The 23,818-nt window shown below is 38.8% G+C and overlaps 1 protein-coding gene across 4 annotated transcripts; it reads left to right on the forward strand.

The window, feature by feature from the left end:
• Positions 1–205: 205 nt before the first annotated feature.
• mindy2 (MINDY lysine 48 deubiquitinase 2) lies at positions 206–23,793 on the forward strand. Of its 4 annotated transcripts, none has more exons than XM_043243654.1 (10): positions 206–2,075; positions 3,108–3,165; positions 8,375–8,439; positions 9,479–9,550; positions 12,003–12,161; positions 12,780–12,882; positions 13,789–13,931; positions 14,798–14,971; positions 17,431–17,622; positions 18,578–23,793. In XM_043243654.1, exons 1-10 carry the CDS (start codon positions 1,287–1,289, stop codon positions 18,818–18,820), a joined length of 1,998 nt encoding a protein of 665 aa, XP_043099589.1. In that variant the 5' UTR covers positions 206–1,286; the 3' UTR covers positions 18,821–23,793. The 4 variants fall into 4 exon arrangements, with proteins under 4 accessions (XP_043099589.1, XP_043099591.1, XP_043099590.1 ...); XM_043243656.1 differs by having other exon boundaries at positions 222–2,075; positions 18,562–23,793; XM_043243655.1 differs by lacking the exon at positions 9,479–9,550 and having other exon boundaries at positions 222–2,075.
• The last annotated feature ends 25 nt before the right edge of the window (positions 23,794–23,818 follow it).

Genomic DNA, 23,818 nt, shown 5'->3' on the forward strand with positions numbered 1-23,818 from the left:
GCCAGTAACTTAATACTTTTAAGGTAGCATGCCATGTTAATTTATCTATGGATTTTTATTTAAGACTGAAGTGGTAGTTTTATTCCCATGCCTCACAATGAACTTGAAGAAGAAAAACAAAACAAAAAACTTTATTTTACTTAATCGCTGCTAAATAATAATAAAAAAAACTCGAGTCGATCTCTATGTAGATAATCCATATACAAATTGTTTGAGTAATTAATTGTACATAGACTGACCCAATCCTTAACCGTGACAGAAACGTTTTTACACTTTCACAATAAAATAAAACGTCCCTAAAACTGAGGTTTTGTGACATACAGCTCACTTTTAAGGACAGATCTGTACAGTTAAACATATATATTCACGTTATATAGGGGGGTAATAATGATGAACAAAATCTAAGTCAATGTCGCCACCGTGCGGTGGGGAGAAACATTACTATAGGTTTATTGCGGGACATGATGCGTGACATCCATGAAAGACAGCCTACGATGTTTCACACGTGATCGTGATATATGTAGTGAGGAGAAAGTATAAATCCACGAAAGATTACATTAATCTGTCACGAGTATGAACTGCATGACATTTATCACGAACAAACGAAATCTACGATACAAAATAGGCCAATGAATACGAACGGCTTCCTTTCAAAAAAATAAAACTAAATTAAATTATAGAACAAAAATGTGGCGAACGTAATAAAAGGGCGTTTTTATAATTTAAGCTCCACACGAAGAAGTTGCAGAGTTTGGCTACAGAAGAAAGGCAGAAATACAGAGAGGGCTGCCACACAGTATCAGTAAGACGACGCAAGCAAGGCGTTTTCTTTTAAAACCTTGGATTTTGCAGTAAAACAAAACAAGCACGCGATGACCAGTGCAATACAGTTTATGCTGTTGTTGAGTAAATGCTTGTTTGCATTTAAGAAGTCCTTGAGATGTCTTACTTTTTCATTATCATTTTGCCAATATTTTGACAGGTTCATTCTCCGTTCACTTTCTTTGCCTCGGACTCCGACTGCCTGACATCTCTTTTGTGTTTCGCGTAAGAAAAGTCAGGCAGGTCCGTTAGAGCGAACGATGACATAATTGTCACGTTTGGGTGAACTACCCCTTTAAGTCGCTAGTAAAATGACAGATGCGGTTAGCGGTTGTGTACGGACGGAGTCGGTAAATAAGTGTCTGTGAAGGGGTGACGTCAGAGGTGGAGATGTCATGGCGTCGTCGGAGCTGAGACTGGAGCTTGCCATCTAGTTAAAGGTTGTCGTCGATGCGTTCAGCAAAATGGAGAAGAATGCAAACCCCCATCGAGACGCGGGAGGAAGTGTCCTGTGCGCCGCTATCCCCGCAGAAGCCGCGGATATCAAAACGGTGGGCGGAATGAAAGATGTCTGCGAGAAGAGAGAGACTTTGAGTACTTGTGCAAGTGCTAGCGGTGCTAATGCTACACCCTGCACACAGACATCAGATGCTGCCGAGACAGTAATCGAGAGCGTTTCACCGGAGACGCTGTCCGCGACGGATCAGCTGAGCAACGGGATGGGATTCGAAGCGTCGACGGCCGCCGCTGGGAATAAGGAGGGAGGCACCTCAAAGTTAGTAAACAACCTCGCGGGAGAGCAAGCCGACATCAGTAACGTGCAAGCGGACGGTTCGGATGGAGCGAAGCCGGCCAAGTCTGCTTATTTGTGCTCGGACAAAGCAAAATCGGCGAGCTCGAATTCAAACGATCACACCGTTTCCGAGGGTCCTCCGAGCGGGAGCGAGCCCAGCATCGCGGGGGAGTCCCGCAGCTTCGATTCACTGGAGTCCTTCTCCAACCTCAACTCCTGCCCGAGTTCAGACCTCAACAGCGAGGGGCTGGAGGACAAGGGACTGGCTTTGGCGATTCAGAGTGAATACGGCGCGGAGGCAACCAAAATCCCCTGTCCCAAAGACAGGGCGGCTGGTCAGTCGCTGTACCACATCAAGTGGATCAAGTGGAAGGAGGAGAACACGCCTATCATCACACAGAACGAGAACGGGCCGTGTCCGCTGCTGGCTATTATGAACGTCCTGCTATTGTCGTGGAAGGTAAATAAGATGAGAGTCCGCTCGTTTGACAGCTCGCAAGACCACACAGAATACGCACAAAAACATTTTATAGTATTGTGTGTGTCTACTCAGTAGGTCAAAGAGACATCAGTCGTCACTGCCTGTAAATAAACGCACATTAAGACGTTGATGTTCATTTAAAAGTTGCAGAAAGTCATTAACACCATTTTTGAGATGTGCTTTATTCTACATAGTGTGGGTCAACCTCCATGAGTGCTGCCATGTTGACATCTTGTCATGCAGTTGACATAGTTACTAATAATAGGAATTATGATACTATATTTAATCGTGATGCTATGGGACAATATGCAACTCTTGGTGAAGAAACATCACGCATGCATGCATTTTGCATCATTCCTCGGGATTCACACAGTTCTACAACTAAACTATGGTTCATAATTGGCTAAACCAACTAAAAACGTGGAGACCTAAATTATGACTGAAATGCATCTTTTTGATTTTATGTTACAATGTTATGTAATGGTATCTTTTCCAGTGAAAACTATCAAGTTTATCTCTCTGTTTCTTCATATTTTTAGACCGCATCCCCTTTGCCATGTATTTGTAGAGCCATGCAAGTATTTGGTTTGGTTCTAAACAGTCATTTTACAGACACACCAATAACTTCTGGCTTTCAGCCCTGGACTCATTTGCATTATAAAGATGACATTTAATTATTGGCTTTGACAGTGAGTTGGCAGGCACATGAGGAGCTATTTCAGTGCTCAGTCTTTCATGTTGAAAAATGAGGCACTATGTTGTTCAGCTGTGACTGCCTTAAAAGTCACTGGCGTTTTCTGAAGATGTTAGCCATGATCAGGCTGTTTTTAAGATGTTTTTTTTTTTCCCATGGTGCATTTATGCTGATACAGCATCCTAGTTAAAAACCATAACTATCATGTGTGCATATTATATAACATCATTGTGAGAAGAAAAGAGGCCTCGTATATAGCCATAGGTAATTTGTCATTTAATCTGGTTTAAAATGATTTTCCTCTGGTTCTGGCGCAGGTCAAGCTGCCACCAATGATGGAGATAATAACAGCAGAGCAGCTGATGGAATATCTAGGTGAGAGTTTTATTTGTATTCTAAAAGTGGATTCTTTACATGGCTTCGTTTATTTGACGTAGCGTTCATCCAGCGGAGGGCTCTGTAAAAATCAGAGTAGATGTTTCAGGTTTAATTTGATTTGAAGAGCTATTAAAGAAAGATGTAGAGATGCAAAGAAAGCACGGTGGGCTCGCTGACAGCACCGTAATGGGAAAACTACGCTTGAGTGTTTCTGGCTACTTCTGCCCACAGCTTCATGTCACTAATTGCTAGTTCCTTCCCGAAAAGAAAATTTAAATTTATCCACCATAGGGCTCCAAATTACAGTAAGAACCATACAAAAGCCAGTCATGTCATCCTAATTATAGGACTGCGTAGTGTAATTTCAACATACGCTTTCTGGTTAGACATTTTTTGCACGTACCTCTATATGACAATCTGGGCTTCTTTACGGCTTCAGGAAAAAAAAATCAAGTTCGACGATAAACAGCCTGATAAACATCGGAGAACCTGAAAATCCGATATGTCCTCAGGATGCTGATGGACAGCACCAGATTAGGGAAATACCCAGGGGCTCGTCCTCTTGTAACGTCACAGAATGCAGATCCCCATTTCCACTGTGGCATGTTGACCTGGTGCACTGAAGTGTTGCATTACTGCCGTTTGACAGTTGCCTGATCCTCTGCTTCTCACATAACATTACATTTTTAATCTAGTTTAAAATGTCTTTAATGGTGTAAAGGCATTTGTCTACTAGCCATAAAATAAATACTGGTTATGAACGTAAAAGCAGCTTGTTAGAGGAAAAAAATGTCGTAGGTGCTATGAAGAAAGTACACCAGCTGTTGAAGTTGACTATAAAAGTTAGTCACAACCTGAGAGTGTTTGATTGGATTTGAAAGTTGTGACGCCTTATGATGAGGGTTTTAACTATAAGCTATAACTATAGGAACTGTGCTCAAAACGCTGAATGTGAGCAGCACGGTGCGTAACCTAGATGATGAGTGGGAAAGCATAGAACGATAGAAATGATAACGCACTTATTATAACAAAGTATCACGAGTTTAACACAACAGCATGGGTCCAAGTTAAAGGGGCTAACATTACAGTGAAATGTAGACTCAAGAAATTACAAAACAAGTGGGTATAAAGAGGGTATAAGCAAATATTGATCCTTAGAAGTCATAATACTCAAACAGCCCTGGGCAAAAAGTAAGCATATGCCGTATACCTGCGTATGACCCAGACTACACCACTGCTAAAGATTTTTAGAAAAACATTTAGGCATTTTAGCAGATGCTTTTATCGAAAGCGGAACACCACAGGCGATTTATACAATGCAGAGTCTTTACTGGATCCAGACTGTGTTTTGTTTGGAATCTTTCTAGAAAGTACAGACTTTATGAACTTTGCAAACTTGTGCCATGTTCGTCCTCATAAAGTGCAGTGGTTGTGACCACAGACTGGATGTGGTCTTCAAATGTCATTCCTCACATGGGTGTGGTCACTTTTTTTTTTTTTTTTTTTTTGTTTAAAAACTTTTGCAGTCTAAGACATTTTTTCCACTCAGAATGAGAGTATTTGTCAAGCATGTATGTTTGTATAGCAAGTGGTTATATTATTATATTTTTTATATTTAACTTAAGTTAGGAAAGCCTAATCATGTTATTCCACTTTTAAATTGATTTATTCATAATATGTAATGCATATAATAATAATAATAATAATAATTATATAATACATAGTTAAGTAATGATAAAAAAAAGATTATTATCAGTATTATTAATTCAATAATGCATTAATTTACTTTACTTAACCAGGTTAATATACAAAATTTAGATTTACAAGTCACATCAACAATTTACCAAAGGGATAAAGTGAAGAATCTGTTAAAAGCACATTGATACGGTTTTAAAGACGGAAGTATAGCCAGCTGTAGATTGTTTTATTGATCAGGCCTATATATATTTCTCCCCTGCTCTGTTTGTACCGAGTGAACGTTCAGATATAACAAGTTATTTGACCAAAAATTGTTGGGATATATTTGTCTCGGATGAGCTGAAAGACAAGTAGGAAAGAGTATTGTTATTGTTGGTTTTGTTTTAAGCTCTGTTATCACGGTTTTACTGGTCATCGATCAGATGCTCTTGCATTTTTTCGTCATTTTTTTTGTTCAACTAAAGTTATTGAATCGTTTTATATCCTCGGTAGAATAAGTCTGTAGAATATATTATTATCGTTATATTGACCGGCTATAAAATTCTCATTTCGGCCCCATTCCTGATTAAACATGCAATAAAATGTATAATGTGTAATGTGACAAGGGTACAGCAGCTTTAGGTGGGAAACACTATCTCCTGTGGCTTGCAGTAACTGTGAGGTCAGTTTGGCTCGCAAAGCTTGACTACGCTGAACATGCTTGAGGCCATTCAACAAACTCCATTCCCAGCTGTCTGCCTAGAGACCACTCTAAAGTATTCCCCTTATTGCTGAGCTGTTTGTGAGGACGGCCATCCATGTGATCTAAAGCATGCCTGACATATAGGACGCAGAAATCCCCTAGATACAAACCATGCCTGACGAAGAGTGTGCCAGCTGGGCACTTTTTACATTTACCGTTGCTCGTTTGACCTTCTGCATGTTACTTCTGAGGTACTCCCATCATAGCTTTGAGCTGCATTTATTCAGCGGCGTATATTCGCATTTGCTCACTTATGCTTTATGAGACATCCATGGTTAGCTACACGGGCATCTGTAAATTGCTTTTCTCTTCCCTAGGTGCAGTAAGCTGTTTAACTCTATTAGACAGCGTCTATCTCACTGTCTCTCTGCTGTACTTTACAGCACTGTTATAGTGTTTCATTTCCAGGCAAAGTCAGTGGCCCATGAACAAACTCTCGACGACTGCACAGTCTTTTCTGATTTGATCAAGACATGCATTTCAGTTACTGTTCATTTACTGTGGAATGCTGTGGTATGTCTCCAAGTAACCCAAGCAGTTCTTGATCAAAGTGTAAAAGTATTTTATTAGCGCCCAAACAATTTGACCAGAGCCTAGTGAGCCTAATTGTTCTTCATTCAAACAAAAAAATACATAATTAAAGAATGAAATGGTAAAGGTTTTTTTTTTGTCTTAAAATCCTAGATCTGCATCATTTAAAAACCTGAAGCTTTATAAAGAATTGCACTGGTTGCTCTTTTCAATGCAATTATTGTGAATGGCGACTGAGATTTTCCAGACTCAAAAAGTATGGACAATCACCATAAAAATGTCATAAAAGTTGGCATATTACTTGTGTGCTATATTCCAAGTCTTCTGATGTCAACTTTGTGGGAAAACCAGACCCAAATCAAAGTCATTATTCATGAAATGTCTGCTGTGATGCATACACTGCCTTGGAATATAACACATGAATTCTTATGGAGCACTTTTATGGTTATAGTAAGTTTAACATGTCATCTTTGTGCTGGCTGATTGCATGAAAAATTGCAACCAGTACAATTATTATGTGTTCCACAGAAGAAATAAAGTCATACTGGTTTAAACCGTTTCTTTACATTTTGATGTGATAAAGTGAATACACAAAATAAAGATGTTTGTTAAAGCAGTACAAGCAATCACAGGACCTTTTTAATGGGTTCTGATTAGACTGGGAAAGACAAAGAGATTGACTGAGGAAGAGATCAGCTGGAGAGGAATTGAAAAAGAGATGAAGAGGCGGGAGTTGGAACGGAGGGTTTTTGCTGAGCAGAAATAAGTGAAAGTGGCCCAAATGAACCTGCCTGTGCTGGGCTGCATTCTTGGCACCAATCAGAGGAAGCGGGAGTCTGAGGGAGTGGGCCGAAAATAAAAACGCAGAGCTTCACGCTTCTCTCTCTCTCATACGCTCGTGCTTTGTCAGAGCAGAAACAGCCAGGCTTCCTCTTGCATTCTGAACTCGTTTGTTTTGCGCTATAGTCTATGGCAGGTGCAACCACATAATTCAGTGTCGCTAAATTATTAGTGCAATGACAAGTCGCTGGAAAGCTTTGAACGGTGACGGGTATCGGTGAATCAATAGCAATACTGTTCTGTATGGAGTGAATTATTTACTGTGATTTGGCCTTGATTTAATGGTCAGTCCAGCCGAGCAGCACTCCTGTACCTAGAGCCGTATGTGTTCGTACAGAATGTTAATGAGGTGGATGACAGGTGGTTCGGTATTAGAGCAAAACCCAGGGTCAGATATTCTCATGCCTGCCAGCATGCCAGCAGCCAATGATGCCCCCTGTGTCTGCTCCAGCCCCCTTCACTGATCTGCAGGGGACTTTGTTCGGACAGGACAATAAACGGAGGACAATGGTAAACTTGCATAGAGGTCATACTAAATATTAAATTGAATTCTGATATTTTGTGTGTTTGTAAGTCTGTGCAGTTTGGCCAAAATTGTAGCAGTATGGCCATATAATAATAATAATAGTAATAATAATAATAATAATACTTGAAATGTATATAAAATGTGTATTATGTATAAAAATACAGAATAACAAAATAAAAATAACATAAAATAAAAGTACATACTTGTAGCCGTTAAAAGCTCCGGTTCCAGTAGAAACTGGAGTCTACAGCAGCCGATGTGCGTGCCCAGTCATAAACACAATGGATTTTTTAAAAGAGACTTTGCACACATCCCTCTGAAACATAGCTACACAATTGACAATGAACAGCAGATCTAAGACTCTAAACATGAATGACAAAATAACCTTATATAGTTCATGTTCTTCATGGTATAGTACGAACATAGTGAATAAGTGCATAGTGTATGGTTCGTCATTTGGCACTACGTTCATTGGCATGAATCATCTGGGAAGTAGACATCATGAATTAGTTGTTAATTGGTCTCTGTTTGAATATTTCATATTGGATATCTCAATGACATAAAAACTTTTACAAATGCAGATGTAATCAAAGGCTAGTTCAAGCCAGCAGGCCCTTCTACTAAAACGGGTCTTCAGTCACTGTATCGACTGACATTCGCACTAAAGCTTTAAATACAGAAAGATCGGGGTTGTAAATATCTACTGCTTTTGGTTTACCGTCGTATATAGACGGTTTGTTAATTACAACAGGGTGAAGAGGAGCCTGATGTCTCCAGTGAGCATGTGTTTTTCATAAGTGCACTGTCTCTCAAATGTTTTCCTTAACCCTCCTTTCTTTTTCTTTCTTACTTTTGCTCCTTCGCAACAGGAGACTATATTCTTGAAGCCAAGCCAAAAGAGATCTCGGAAGCTCAGCGGCTGAACTACGAACAGGTAAAAGCAACAGCGCTATTGCTTGTGACTCACAGAACACGAGTCTATTGAAGATAGCCAGTTTGTTTACATAGCTCTCTGTGTGTTTGTGCGATGGTGTGGCGTTAACAGCAGGAACGAAGAGAGAAAGGTGAGGCCTAAGGCCCTGAAAGAGAAGAAAACATTAGCCGACATATGTAGACTTTTGGACGGTTAGATACGTTTCACATTCTCACATCTCTTCCTTAAATGTCTCTTTGTTTTTGTATTGAGCCTGGCTTGGTTCTCTGTCATTAAAAGCCAGTTATTGTTATTAGCTCTGCGGCAGTACAGTGCATTTAGGAAACAAGCTGTGGTAGTCATCTAGATCAGCACCCATCAATTTCAACAGGAAATAAGGACAAGAAATGAATTAAAGGAATTGTGAGAACCGGTCCATTCCAGTCCGTATCCAACTGTTTATATAACAGCAGGAGTGAATATCAGCATTGTGTTGAGCTGAGAGAGAGTACGAGTCTCTCATAGAGTGGTGTGCTCTATAGTATTTGACATGTAAGGAGGTAGGGTGAAAGAGATGCCTCATTTCTCCTCACATGGTGTGCAGGGATACATGACAAGGACCACTGGAGCTTATTAGCTTATTAGGGTGTTTATTATATACCGGTTGAGTTTACCCCACAAAGCTAGTCCAGAACAAAACAGGGTACGTATTTCACTCCCAAGTCTTTTAAAAGCTCTTAATTTAGACCTGGCATGACATGTTGCATTGTTGCATATTTAGATTTTCGGCAATAAAAATAATCGTTTAGTCAAGAATACATTTAATAGAGGTGCAAAAAGAAGATATATATTTTTCTGATAAATTGAACAAGATTAAGCAAGTTTATGCTTAAAACAATTTTTTGTCAATTAGGAATAAAAACGTGTCATTTCTTTCCATTGAATTTATTTAGGTTTCTTATGTATGTGTACTTTTAATCATAAAAGCAGAAAATATATGATAATCTATGTTTTCTCCAGTGTATAGATGTGTACAGGAGTTGTTTTTTTTCCCCCACAGTGGATACACAGATGCTGTAACCACATCATTCTAGGGGGAAAAAAAACATACACGACTGTTCAAAAGTTTGTGGTCAGTAAGATTTTTATTTTATTTTTATTTTTAAAAAAATATATAATTCAGTGAGGATGTATGAGGACATTTGCTACAAATGTTTATCTATTTCAAAAATGCTGTTTTTGAACATTGTATTAATGGTTTTACACTAAATATTTTATTTACAATAAAATATATGATGCTTTTTTATATAAAACATATTATGCTAAGTTTAAGTAGTATAATTTTGCTAACATGAGGATCTTTTAATTGCCATTGCAACATTTTGAAATATCTAACTTCCAAGCGGTTCAAAGTCAAGTCTGTTTTTGTATGTGAGCTTGAGGATGTGAGGATGAAGACAGAAGCGTTTCTGATTTTCCCCAATGTGTGTTCTTGCTTATTGGAGTAGGTGGAAGCTGACTGGATTCATGCTGCTTTCTTGCTCTTCCTTTGCTTCTTTATGAGATTTCGTTTTTTTTATTTATAAGGTAGCTTGAGTTTTTATTGCCAAGACAGTTTCAAGTTCAGCTGAGCTTCATTCATGCTTGAATAATGCTATTTCTCTACACTGTAGGTCAGCTGACTGTCTTCGGCCAGGCTTTGTGACAGTAAAGCATTTTTTTGGCAGCAGAGAGAGAGAGAGACACACACACACACACACACACACACACACAGGTCCGGAAGAACTTCACAGGGCCTGTCTGCTCTCTGTGTGTTTAGCCTGTGCAAACAGTGCACAATAACATCACTCAGGTTTGACTGTGTTTATCGGATGCTTTCCAGTCGAACAGATGTTTTGATTGTATTAAAGCTTTTATAGCCATCTCAGTGAGTATCGCTGGACTGGAGTTAGTATAACAGAGCTGGAGAAAGTGGGTCAGGGCAGTGGAGTGGTTCAGAAGCGCTGGCAGGGGCACAGGGACGGAGCCGGGCCACACGCAGGCTGGGCGTAGGTGGGGGTTGGAACCAGTGCCAGGCTCAACGGGACTGAATGGGAGCTGTGGGTGGATGGGTCTTGGCCGATCTGTCAAATCTCTAACGCTCATCCGACCCTGGTGCCAGTTCTACACGCTCTCATCCACCCACTGACCATCGGGTCAGCCTGTGCCACACTGATTCATCCCGGCTTCTGTTCCAGGAGAGCAGGGACTCATGACTCAGCAGCTTTCTAAAGGTGTCTAGTGTTGTTTTGGAAACATCATACTTTGGTGTGGAGCTGCGAGATGATGACCTGTGTTATTCTGATCAGAGTCAAGGTGAGATGAAGGCTGTGTCAGGGTGCGACTGTCTTGTTTGGAGTGCTAATTACAAATACATTTTGGGCATGACAAAGCAAGTGAGCCTCAGAGCAAGCAGATGAAATACAATTTTGCTTTTGGAGGAGGATGCCTGCTGTTTGGGAAGATAGTCGTGTCAGACGATTATTCTGACGGGCTTTGCTCAGAACCTGTCTGTATGGACAATTTGCTAGTCAGTTAGCTACCAAATGAATCCCAAAGATCACAAATATTGACTGTGTGATTGCAGCCAAACTGAAATAAAAAATGAATCTGGGAGCTAATAACGGTCATCTTAAATCTTGAGCATATAAGTTCTAAAATATGAAAATCTGTCTTATATCACGGACAAAGGTAACAAATAAAGGCTGCTGTTTTGCAACACCTTTAGCTATATTTACAATTTAGGATAGCCTTAACTTTCCTAGCGCTTTTATAAAACCGTTACACTCAGAATAAAGCCAAATTAAATGAAAAATGAAGATATAAAAGCTTATTCAAAATACTGTAATTTAATACTGAATGCCGTACTGACCAGTCAGATTCCAGAACTGGAATTATTTTATACCCAGAGTGATTGGGGTTGAATTAAGTGAAAGTGCTAGGAAATCCTGTGTACCAATGGAAAAGGGCCAGGGCACAAAGAGTAAGAGAGAAATCTCCTACAGAAGGGCAAAAATAATCTCACTGGTTTCCAGGGATTCATGGTTTATGATATATAATGTTGCTGTTACATGGTTGAGTTGTGTTACGAGCTTTAATCTCAACAACTGTCCACACACACTCATTTTATGAGCTGTGACCGATCAACATAACAGATGGTCATACTGTGAGTCCTTAAAAGTGAGAGCCGGACAGATTATTATTATCATAGGGCCTGGAACGTAATATCAAACACACGTATGTTCACGCTATCTGTTAAACTGAATTTGTTGCCTTGCAGTAGCTTGTATCTGTGAGCCTGCAGCTGTGCTTTTTTGAGAGTCAGTGGAGGGTCATTATGGTCAAAACAGAAAGGCAGGAAGTAAAGGAGGTGAACTTTAGTGTTTAGAGCGCTTTAGTCACTGGTCTAGAGTTATGAGATTTTTCCTGCTCAGAGCAGTAAGACAATCGGGTGTGAAATTTTACACAAGTGTGTGCATGCATCGTGTGGGAAGAAGTTACCGTTTTCTTATTTCTCTGTACTTCTTTGCTCTCTCTTTCTCTAGAATATGAGTGATGCTATGGCAGTGCTGCATAAACTGCAGACAGGTCTGGATGTGAACGTTAAGTTCACGGGTGTTCGGGTGTTCGAATACACACCCGAGTGCATCGTCTTTGACCTGCTGGATATCCCGCTCTACCACGGGTGGCTGGTTGACCCACAGGTCAGCATCCCGATTCACATCCTTCTAGAAAAGCAAGTTCCACTGAAACATTAAATGTCACCACATGATGTCATTTACTACTCTAGCGACATGCTCAGTTTCACAAAAACATGATATACACTGAGCACAGTTTTTAATTATTTACATGAAAATAATTCTATAAATATATTAAAATAATTCAATAATAATATAAATAAATAATATATATATACATACACTGCTTTGTCAAATGAATTGTGTAGTATTAGATTTCAGTATCTAACAATATGAATATGAATAGATATAAAAAAAAAAATTGGCTTTAGAAATAATATATATTTGGTTTTAGTTCCATATGATTTAACATAAGCTCATTACTTGGCTACAGTCCACAGCACATCATTTAATTAAGTTTGCCAGTAATTGTTTTTTTAGCATATCATGCAGTGAGCGTCATGGTTGATGCCATTTCACGTTAAAACTAGTTAAACTGGTAATAATGTGCGGTTGAAATTAAATGAACACATCATTAATGTCTTAATTAAATGAACACACATACCCGTGTGGAATGTTAACACTTGTGCTAATATTTTTACCAGTATATTGTCTTTTTTTTTTTTTTTAACTCACTCTCTGTAGATGGCTGATATAGTTAAGGCGGTGGGGAACTGTAGTTATAACCAGTTGGTAGAGAAGATAATCAGCTGTAAGCAGTCAGACAACAGCGAGCTGGCCGGGGAAGGTGGGTATTTTTCTCATTTTCTTTCTTATATTTATGAAGACTGCTTCTTACAGAAGGCAAGTACTGGCCATATGTAACATTATTGTAGTGTTTCGAGTTCTCTCTCTGCCAGGCTTCTATACATCTAGATGTATTAATCCAAGTCCTGAATAGTGTTTTCCCCATTGCATCATGCAAATAAACAACTATCAGAGCCATTTAAACACCCTCCTCCTTTTCACAGTTTTTTAGCTGTCTGAAACGTTCTGTCCCTCTCTCACTGCATTTGTGTCTAAATATATCTCCCTCGCCATCTTTTTTTTTTTTTTTTTTTTTTTTTTGCTCTTTCTGTAAGCGTCTATCAGAATGCACCTTATCCTTCTCTGTTTCTGTTTGTACCAGCGGATGTGAGCCTGTATGTCAGACTGTGCGATTTTTTTTTTTTTTGTGTGTGTGTTTCAGACAGTGCGTGTTTAAAGGATTAGTTCACTCAAACATTTTTTCTTCGTTTGTTAACTCACGTTTTTCCAAACCTGTATGACTTGCGTCATCCTGTCTGGAAAAAAGTGAACTGGGGCTGAGACTTTAACGTTAAAAAAAAAAAGACACCATAAAAGTATCCTAAAATTAGTCCATGTGACTCACACCAAGTCTTCTGAAGTCATATTAGAGCTTTGTGTGAAAGAGACTGAATTTCAAGTCATTGATAATTGCCACTTCCAGTGGACCGTCATCGTGAATGAATGATTCAGAGCAGTTTTGTGAGCAAAATCAACAAATCCATTGAAAAGATTAAACTCCAAGGATTGACTTGTTTACAAATCTGACGTTGTAATGCTCCAAGGAGAGTTAGGATGCATGTCAAGGTGTTAAATTCAAATATTTGTGGCCGTATTGTATTGTGTATTTGCTTTCTTTCTTTCCCAGGTTTTGTGGCAGAGCAGTTTCTGAACAGCACGGCGACTCAGCTGACATACCACGGCCTGTGTGAACTCACTTCTACCGTACAAGAGGGAGAACTGTGTGTCTTCTTTAGAAACAATCACTTCAGCACCATGACCAAATTTAAGGTGTGTTGACATTTAAATGTATTGGATGACGAAAGACGGCTATGTGCTGCTGTGAATAAGCTTTCCAATAAGCAAAGTAAATTTGGTCCATTTGTCTGTAGAGTAAAGCTGCGTGTTGGTGCCCCCCAGTGGCCAAAAACAGAACTTTAACATGCTACTGAGAAGACTATAGATGTGGGTTATCTAGATTGTGGTATTTCTAATTAGCATGATTTTGCATATTGAAAAAGTCAAAGTCTAACAGAAACATATGCAAATAATCTAATATACAGTAAAATGTTGGTTCTTTTTTATTACAGAATACTTGTTCGTTGAGTTATGTTAGGCTACTACGGTTATTCATCCCATATAACACCACCACAAATTACAGCATCAGAAAATACAACGGAATGTTTCAGAAACCTATTAAAAATGTTAAAACCTGCAAAATTACTCTATATGTGTTTCTATTTTTTATTTTCAATCTCCAAACTTGCAAACTTTAAACATAAACAAATGTATAGCTTATTTTTATCTTAATAGTTTACGAATATGATTTTTAATCTTGATAGTAATTTTCATCCCTCCTTCAGGGCTAAACTTTGGCAAATGAGTGAGAATACTTTTGAATGTTGATTCTCTTTGCAACCCTCAACTGTCTTATTATCAGGGAGGCTGTGAAGCCTCAGTCTGTTATCTGGAGGAAGTGGAGCTGTTGTGTAACAGCAGGACACACTTCACCCGCAGATAAAACTCTTCCATGATCCTCATGTACACACTTCAGAACACGACACCGCCACTGCTCGGTCTGGGAGTGTTGAAAGATTGATGGACGAGAGCTTGGGGTTGCTACATGTTTTTGTAAACGCTCTCTCTGTGTTCCTTAGGCCCAGCTGTACCTGCTGGTAACGGATCAGGGCTTTCTCACTGAGGAGAAGGTGGTTTGGGAAAGTTTGCATAATGTCGACGGAGATGGAAACTTCTGTGACTCTGAGTTCCATCTGAGGCCGCCCTCTGACCCGGAAACTGTCTACCGTGGTCAGCAAGACCAGATCGATCAGGTCAGGACAGTGCTCAGTGTCATGCGGTCATGAACACCGAAGATCATAGATGTTTTTCAGTCTGACTTCTGTAAAAGAACATTTGCATGGCTCATCTATGATTAAAGTTGTGACTAATTTAATTTATATACACTACCATTCGAAAGTTTGAGATCAGTAAAGTTTTTTAAAAGACATTATTTAACTCCTATTCAGCAAGAACACATTGCAATGTTTAAAAGTGACAGTAAAGACTTACATTGTAACAACAGATTTCTTAATGCATATCAAAGAATCTTAAAAAGAAATCGTCATGTTTTCCACAATACTTAAGCAGCACAATTTTTTTTTTAAAATGATCAAGAAAAAGTTTTTTGAGCACTCAGCTTTTGAATAAAACACATTTTAAATTTGAATTTAAGCATTTCGCAATATTGCTGTTCGCTGTATTTCTTATTAGATTCTTGTATTTTTCATCAAATAAATGCAGAATTGGTCCCCCAAAAAAATTGTACTGACCTCAAATTTTGAAATGATGGCGTAGACAGCACTACGAATATTCACTGCAGCTAAACATGGTTTACAAATAAATGATGTATTTGCGATCTGTATTTCTCAGTTACCTTTTTGAAGAAAAGCGTAGTCCAGCCTTGCACATAAAACTTTTAAAAATGACAATTGAAATTTCCGAAGCCTTCAATTGTTCCTATGCTTACGTATAACACGAACATGTTCAATCATTTAAGTTCCTGATGTTTTAACCGTTTCACAGTAATCACTCAACCCCATCTTTAAGTAATATACCCTGTTTACGTCTTTAAGAAATGTACTCTGTGCAACAAATCCTTTCACAGAGTCACAGTAAGCCTCAGGTAGCGCCGAGCTCTGGAGGCTGATATTACAGTGATCTGTGAATGTTGACATCGAGTTGCGTTGCAGCCAGTCTCTGTGAAAGTGCAGTTTATCTACATTGTGCTTTGTAGCTCACTGCTGTCCTGTAGCACTAATTCTGCTCCAGTGCCTGCTGGAAAATCTCCTCAATTATTGATGTTAAAAGCTCCCAACCCTTCTTCTAGCTCTGTGTAAGCCTCCCCCTGTGCCTTTGGGATGCCTAAATGCCTGATGACCGTACAAAAGTCGCTCACGTGACGCAGATCCTTTGTGTGTCTGTCTCTCTTCTGCTCTTGTATTGGGTGTTTAATAAAGAAGTGTCTGTATGAGTGAAAGGTTGGGAGATCACTGTACTCTACATTTCAGTCTTTGAAACAGTCATGTAGTGCTTGTGTTGTGGGGTCATAAGCAAACTAAATGGTCAATTCATGGGTGAACTGTTAAGATATGCGTGATTTACTGTGATTATTTTTTTATATTATGTAAGCTCTTACCGTTGTAAGGGTATAATGCATTACAGAAAGAAATGGTTCACCCACAAAGGAATAATTATATCTTCCACTTACTTACAGACATATTCTAAAGCTGAATGATTTATATTTTATGGAACTTAAAAGGAGTTGTTTAGATAGTTTAAGCTGCGCTTTCTCATTTAACATGGTAGGGAAGTCAGCTAGTTGGATAATACTTAAGTGCCCCTATTAATGGATTTTTGAAAATAACATTTCCTGCCGTTTATAACGGTTAAATGAAAACATCCTGCAAAGTTTTAAATTCGAAAGTGCAACATGTATAAAGTTATTGCTTCTCAAAAGAAAAGGTAGACTTCGAATCATTGAAGACGGTTGTTTTTAAAACGAGTCCCAAGCCGTTTTATGTTGATGTCAAAATGAAACGTTAGCATAATAGCTGAATAGGCTCATTTGCCAACTCCCCTAGAGTTAAAGAGTTTAGTTTTAGCATTTTCACATCCATTCAGCATTTTAGCATAGCTTAGCATAGATCATTGATTCTGATTAGACCATTAGTGTCTCGCTCAAAAATGACCACAGAGTTTTGGTATTTCTACTATTGTAAACTTGACACTTCTGTAGTTATATTGTGCTCAACTGAAAATGAAACGTTATGATTTTCTAGGCCAATTCTAGGAACTATACTCTCATTCCGGGGTAATAATGAAGGAACCTTTCTGCCGTACCATGGGTAAAGCAGGCGCAATGATATCACACAGCGCCTGAAAATGCTGACATAAATGGGAAAAAACATTGTAGGTGTTTCATCATTTTTTTATAGGGAGATGCTAATGGTCTAATCTGATTCAATGATCTATGCTAAGCTAAAAAACTCACTTTTTAACTCAAGGTGAGAAAATGTGCCTATTTTCAAAAAAAGTGTGTTGTTCCTTTAAATAGATTTAAAGGTGGCTGTGAAGTATTGCATATTATGTATTTTTTCAGGCTTCTAAAGGTAACATAAGAGTAGTGTATATACTGTATTATTATAGTCTTCTACCTTAACTATACCTTAAAATTTTAATGTGGAAACTGAGTAGTTGTTGACCATTTTAAATGTCCCCTTTGTATGTGTAGGACTACCTGATGGCACTGTCCCTACAGCAGGAACAGCAGGCTTCAGACCTGGGTTGGGAACAGATCCCAGAAGGCATCAGTGATCTAGAGCTTGCCAAGAAGCTGCAGGAGGAGGAGGACCGCAGAGCGTCACAGTACTATCAGGAGCAGGAGCAGGCACAGGCAGCGGCAGCAGCGGCTGCACAGGCACAGGTCAGTTAATTAGCTACAAACACATCACATTTTCCTCAAATGCCAGCATTTTTTTTCAAAATATCAGCATATTTTACACTTTGATGAGTCTGACATAACATCACATAAATGTGATAATGCTCCAGATTTGATGGGGGCTGCAGAAAGCCATTAGGTGTTTAAGAGGACAAATGAGATCTAGCAAACAATTAACGCGTAAAAATGAAGGGCAGGGACATTGTTCTATAGATGGATTGTTGATTGGATAGAGGCGGATGTAATTGCAAGAAATGAGGCAGGGTTACTTAAAGGAGCGAATAAGTAAATTTTAGACACACAGTTTGTGCTTGCCGTTTACTAATCTTTTAAAACTGGCAAACCTCCAGTAAAAAGATAAATTCTGTCATGGAAGTTATGCATAGACTAGTTAAACTATTTAATATTCGTTTTACAATAATTTTATACCTGTGCTTTGTGGAGAAAAAAAATGGATGGATAATTCAACTGTGGGTGCCATCTTCGGCCGAGATACAGAAATTAATTTGCTGCGCAACTCTCTGAGAGCATTTTGGGTATTCTCCAGCCTTTGAGTTGTACACTCGTTTTTGTGGTGCATTATGGGATTGAATGAATGCACTCGAGAATGTTCACTGTTGTTTCGGACACCACTACAAATGGCTGTCCCCTAAAATAGTAGTGCTGTTTAAGGGTATAGGGGGCAATTCCAGATACAGCCTAAATGATTGAAAAAGTTTGGCATACATCGGCAGACAGAATTTGTTGTTTCAACTGAATATAATGACATTTTGATTGAAAAGGGATTTTGTTTAAAGAAACATAAGCATGGGAGAATCGGTCGCAATAAGATTAATAACGAGCATTTAGATAAAAAATTTATTTCATTTCATGCAAAATTAGAAAAAGTATAAATAAGAGGTTAATTTGTTCCCCTCCTGTCAGGGACAACAACCAGCAGCGGGTGCTGACCAGGTGGATAGAGCGGCAGCTTCTGGAGCCTCAGCGGGGGGAGCCACGGCTTCTCCAAGCCCAGGCAAACAGCCCTCAACGGGGGAACGCAAACCCAAGAAAGAAGCCAAGGACAAAGACAAATGCATCTTGTTGTAACAGCAGTGGAATCTGTGTGGAGTACGAAACGGGCAGCAGTTTAATTCCAGTGGCTCTGCAATGCATCTCCCAGCGTGAGGTGGAGAAAGAATAGGCGACAGAGATGAAGTGTGACAGACGGAGAGGACTTGCCATTCTCAAGCCACTTGTGCCTGACTTTAACCCTCAGAGTTCTGAAGATGCAGACAAGAAGAGAGGGGTGTCACTACAAGGACTATCACTACATCTTTCGTAGAGCTGGCCAAATGTTCTCAGCAGGAAATCCACTGCAGTGCACTATATTTGTGTGGGGTCACCAGGGAGGGTGTTTTTTTGTAGTAAAACAAGGTAATGTACACATAGCACTAGGCAAAAAAGTACCCCCTCCCTCCAAAAACAACAACAACAAAAAAAAAAACAAATGAGAAAAAAAATGGCACCACTCTTTTTCATTATACAAAGCGTTTTCTTTTTTGTGTTGATTTCCGTTATTGCTGTTGTTTATAAGCTCTTTTATACCAGTTTACCCGTATATATGCATATGTAGATTTGTTGTATCGGTCAGTTTATGTTGTTTGACTGAAGGTTATCTGAGATCTTTTCATGAAAGGCCGTTCACATGAGCAGGTAGCAAGCCAACAGGTCGCTTGGCAAAGGTTATGTCTCAGGACATGATGTAGACCACCTTAGTTCTTTGCCTGGCAGTTTGATGCCAAATCTTTCATTGATGATCCTTTTTAGAGAGTGAGATCTTGATAAAACAAATGCATTGAAAAAGGGTTTCCTTATTAGGCAGTTGAAAATCCAGTTATATAGATGTGTATACAAAAACATTATTATTTCCAGTAGGACAATAACTGTTAATATCTGTGAGCGACTGACACTACCATTTAATGTAAATATTTTTTAAATTTCGAAATCAGTAGGTTATATAAAAATACATGGCCAAGTTTTTGCTTCGCCCCACCCCTTTTACATTTCAGCCAAATGTCTGGTTCATATTTGCCTTATAAGATGAAGCATATGATTAGGATCATTGTCCATGAATTTGGCTTTGATCAATTAACTACAGTGTTATTGCCCCAAAAACCAAATGGTCGTTGTAAAGAAATCGCTTGCTTTCCTCCCGATATCGGTTTTACGAAGGGGCGACGTCGAAACTGAAATATGGAGAGCAGGTTGGCTGATTTCTGACCGAGATAACAAGAGGAAGTTTAACACTTTTGTGTTAATCGTCCAAGTGGACACCGGGGCGATAGTCTGCAAATGGCTGAACGCCGGCCGGAGCGAACCGATATATCGGTCTATCGCTAGGCCTAGCTATAAACTTCGCACTCCTTCATGTACATTGTACATATTCATTTACACTATATGGATGTAATGTAGGAAAGGATTACTCAAGCCCATTCTGTTCCAGTGCTGCCTCCTGAGAGACAAGGTCTTTTCTATCCAAACATTCCAGCTATATGCCTTGAACTGAGCATTGTACTGAGCGTTACACTCAGAGAAGCGCCAACGTTGGGCTATTTTACCTGTTGTTCTGCTCTCGCAATGCAAGAATGAACAACTCCTGCATTGTAGAAAAGCCTCGTGATGGTGTAGTCAGTCGAACAGACAGTTCGATTGCTGTTGGTTAAATAGGAGCACAGTAGCTGCTGTTTATGCTAGTCGTGGGCTGGAGCTGTTCATTTGACGTTTGGTCCCCCAGTGGCCAATACTCTCTGTATATAAAAAGCCTTACAATATTTACAGTATCTTTTATACCTACAAAAGTAGGTGAGAGACGAGACTGAGACAATCTGTAGACCTTACCATAGACAGAAAACCGCACAGGCCTTCACAGAAGGAACATATCCATGAGTGTCTTGCAAACAGTTTGACGTGTGCTATCCCACTTGGTAATGGATATAAACTATGTCAAATGTGAAAGACAGGGTTTCATTTGAAATAGCACCCTTTGTTAAGGCACGTTCACACCAGAACTGTTGAAAAATTGCGACACTACCACAAAGTTTCATTGAATGGGGGAATAGAGAGGTTACATGTTCCAAATACAATATTTTAAGCGCTTAAATCAGTTCAGTTCATTGTGGCCCAAGCTCATTTACTCGTAATTCGATGAAATGACTGGATTTCTTTGACGTTTTAGATAATGTTCATCCTTAGAATAGATCCAGTTAAGTTCTAATGTTATCTGTGGAAGCAATCTTCTTTGCCTCCAAAATTTAACACAGGAAAAAAACTGATTAAGCCTACTATAAATATGGTCAATGTAACAACATTACACGTTAATATTTACTTCAAACTTACAGTTTCTTCAAAACTTCAAATATACAGTTGCTGCTACTGTCTGTCCAACCTAAACCATCAGAGCAGGTTCTTAACAGCAGTTTATTTGAAACCGTTGCAAGCTACATGAACAATGTGATCTTTGAGATAAAAGGATGTCGCAAATCTTTTTCAGCGGTTCTGGTACACTCCAAGAACGATAACTATAGAGACCTTAGGCAGGGTAGGCAGAGCTCATGTCATTACGAAGTAGCCTACAGTGGATTGTACTGTTGTTCAACAGCACAAAAGTTCAGCTGACAAAATGTCTTTACACGAAGGAAAAAGTTTAAAATCTGTTCAGAAAGTTGTTAGTTGTGAAAATTACACAATGTAGTACCTTTGTACAGTGTGTCATTGTAAAAATTGTAAATCTACCATGCACAGCCTCGTTTTTATCGTCGATACAGATTTTAACAATACAGATTGTGTCAAAGCTCTGAACAGCATCAAATAGGAGAATTGGGTTATAGTAATGTGTAATGACAAGATTTAACGCTTAGTTTTTATTCAAATGCAGAGACGGTCTGCGTAATCATATCGACGATCGCTAGAAATTAAGTGTCCCCAAGAGGCGAAAACAGGGAAGAAACCAAAACTCCATCCGTGAGAGAATGGAGGAAAAGAAAAAAAAACGGCTCAGTTGGGGGCCAGTACTCTGGCCAGATGAACCAACAATTAATTTCCAGTTAAATTTTAAATGCAGCTATAACAATGTTTTTTAGAATCACGCTGTGGTAAAGAATAAAATGCTTGCAATTTTGTTTTTAAATTTTAAGCATTCTTAAGCTAAAAAACATTCTGAAATTCCATTTTTTTCTCTGGAATAATCAGTTGTCATAGAATTTGGAAAGCTTTTTAAAACTTTATAGTTATCGTCCTTGATATGAACAGCCCTATAAACTTTATAAATGCAACTATAATTTCAACTCCAAATAGTGCTTCTAAGAGATTATTATTTAATGTAATGATTATTTAAGTTGGTACCTGAGATTAATGGGTTGACATACTAATGTTCAGCCAGAAAGTGCACAACAGTCTGTTGCTGTGTATTTGTCATGTTTTCATCATCCCCTAGAAGGTACACTATAACATCTAGGGTTATACATTCACCATGGTTTTACACTACTCAAACTATACATTTACATTCATTAATATCAGTGAGCTTCTTTCACCTCTGCAACCGGTGTCATGGTAGAAAGCACAAGCTATTCACTATAGAGTTGGGAGAGAAATGTCTTAAAGGGTCTGTACTGGGGTTGGCGCGGTGAAATGGGATGATAATGAGTAAAGCATCCGTTTTCATCAAGCTTGGGAAAACAAAAGGTTTCATTCTGAGACTTAGGTTCTGATTCAAACACTTCCTCAACTGTTACACTTGCAGGTCAGGTTAAATATGGACATTCCAAGGTGCTTTTGATCAGTGGCATGTCTGGTAAAGGAGTTATTAAGGACAATGTGCAACAGACTTCTCCAGCACACAGAATTATACCCACTGTGCATTAGTTTGTCATTTGTATTGATTGCCAATAACTATTCTTCTGTAATGTGCTTCAGCTTCAACCATTTGCTTCGAAACTGATCTTGTTAATTGCATATGTATAAATTGTCACAAGAACATACATGTTAGTCGGATACATACTGAAATGTCATATTTATAGAAAGGGGAAAAAGTGGAGTTTGAGGGTGCAATCTTCATATAGAAAACAGAAAGGCCATTTCAAAGAGTAAATAGATGGAAAGTGGCTTCCAACTGTTTAATATACTTAGCTAAAGCTATTATTGACCTCCAAATAATATCAGTAAATATTCCAAGGCCTTGTTTGCTCAGTTGGCCGTTGGTGTGCAGCACCCATTGAAGCTCCATTATAGGTCCTAGACCATTTTAGTTCTTTATGCACTGTTACATTGAATGCACTAGATGAGAAATATACCTCTTTTTATACAAAATCAGAATCACCAGAGTTTGTCTGGTTACAGCTGAACCTGATTCGTAACACTCAATAAATATCACTTTTGCAATAAGGCTTATACTTATGGAGCTTAAAGAACTGAACGTTATAAAGGAACTTTCTAATGGTTCAGTTTCACACTAAATGCTGCCATTTAGACGTAACGTTTCTTGCCCTTCCAGATAGGGAATGTTTGCAAGACTTCTCATGAATATAATTAGATGTTTTCATATCTTAGTGCCATCATGCGATATGGGAATGAAAGCAACAAATGATGAGAGAGCTTTTGACTGAGTTGATCCATGTTGACAGGGCATTACCAAGGTTGACCAGGGAGGGTAACGGTCTTCTGATTTCCAAGAAATATTTAAATGCCACACGTTACACACTTGCAGACATGCTTTCTGCCAATGATGGGAACTGGAAAGTTTTCTCCTGGTGCATTTGTCTTGTTAATATTACCGGGTCAAGTCCATGATGGAAATGCAGTTGTGATGCATGTTTAACAATTGAATATAACATGTGCTTCTAAATCATTTTAAGAACCAGTCCCATTACAATTTCTATTTTATATCCTTTATACGTGTATATTTACACAAAACATTTTAACTTAGCAAAAAGAAAAAGGACAAAAAAAAAAAAAAATCTGGATATTATAAGGGTCAACCTTCCATTGTGTGCAAGGTTCATTAATGACCAAAAACATTTATGTAGCCCAACAGTGTCAAAAAGTAGATGGACAACTTTTCTGTAACAAATGCCTTAGACGAGAGACAATACGTCTGATTAAAGGAAATCTGGTCCGTGAGTCTGTGATTCTGATTTTTTTCCCC

Source organism: Puntigrus tetrazona, chromosome 7, assembly GCF_018831695.1.
Source record: "Puntigrus tetrazona isolate hp1 chromosome 7, ASM1883169v1, whole genome shotgun sequence".
Classification (NCBI taxonomy): Eukaryota; Metazoa; Chordata; class Actinopteri; order Cypriniformes; family Cyprinidae; genus Puntigrus; species Puntigrus tetrazona.

Bases quoted from the DNA above. Each gene is read 5' to 3' on its own strand.
- mindy2 (XM_043243654.1), top strand. From the start codon at position 1,287: ATGGAGAAGAATGCAAACCCCCATCGAGACGCGGGAGGAAGTGTCCTG. The intron at 12,162-12,779 runs GTCAGCATCCCG...CACTCTCTGTAG, and splicing joins GGTGGCTGGTTGACCCACAG to ATGGCTGATATAGTTAAGGC. The intron at 13,932-14,797 runs GTGTGTTGACAT...TGTGTTCCTTAG, and splicing joins GCACCATGACCAAATTTAAG to GCCCAGCTGTACCTGCTGGT.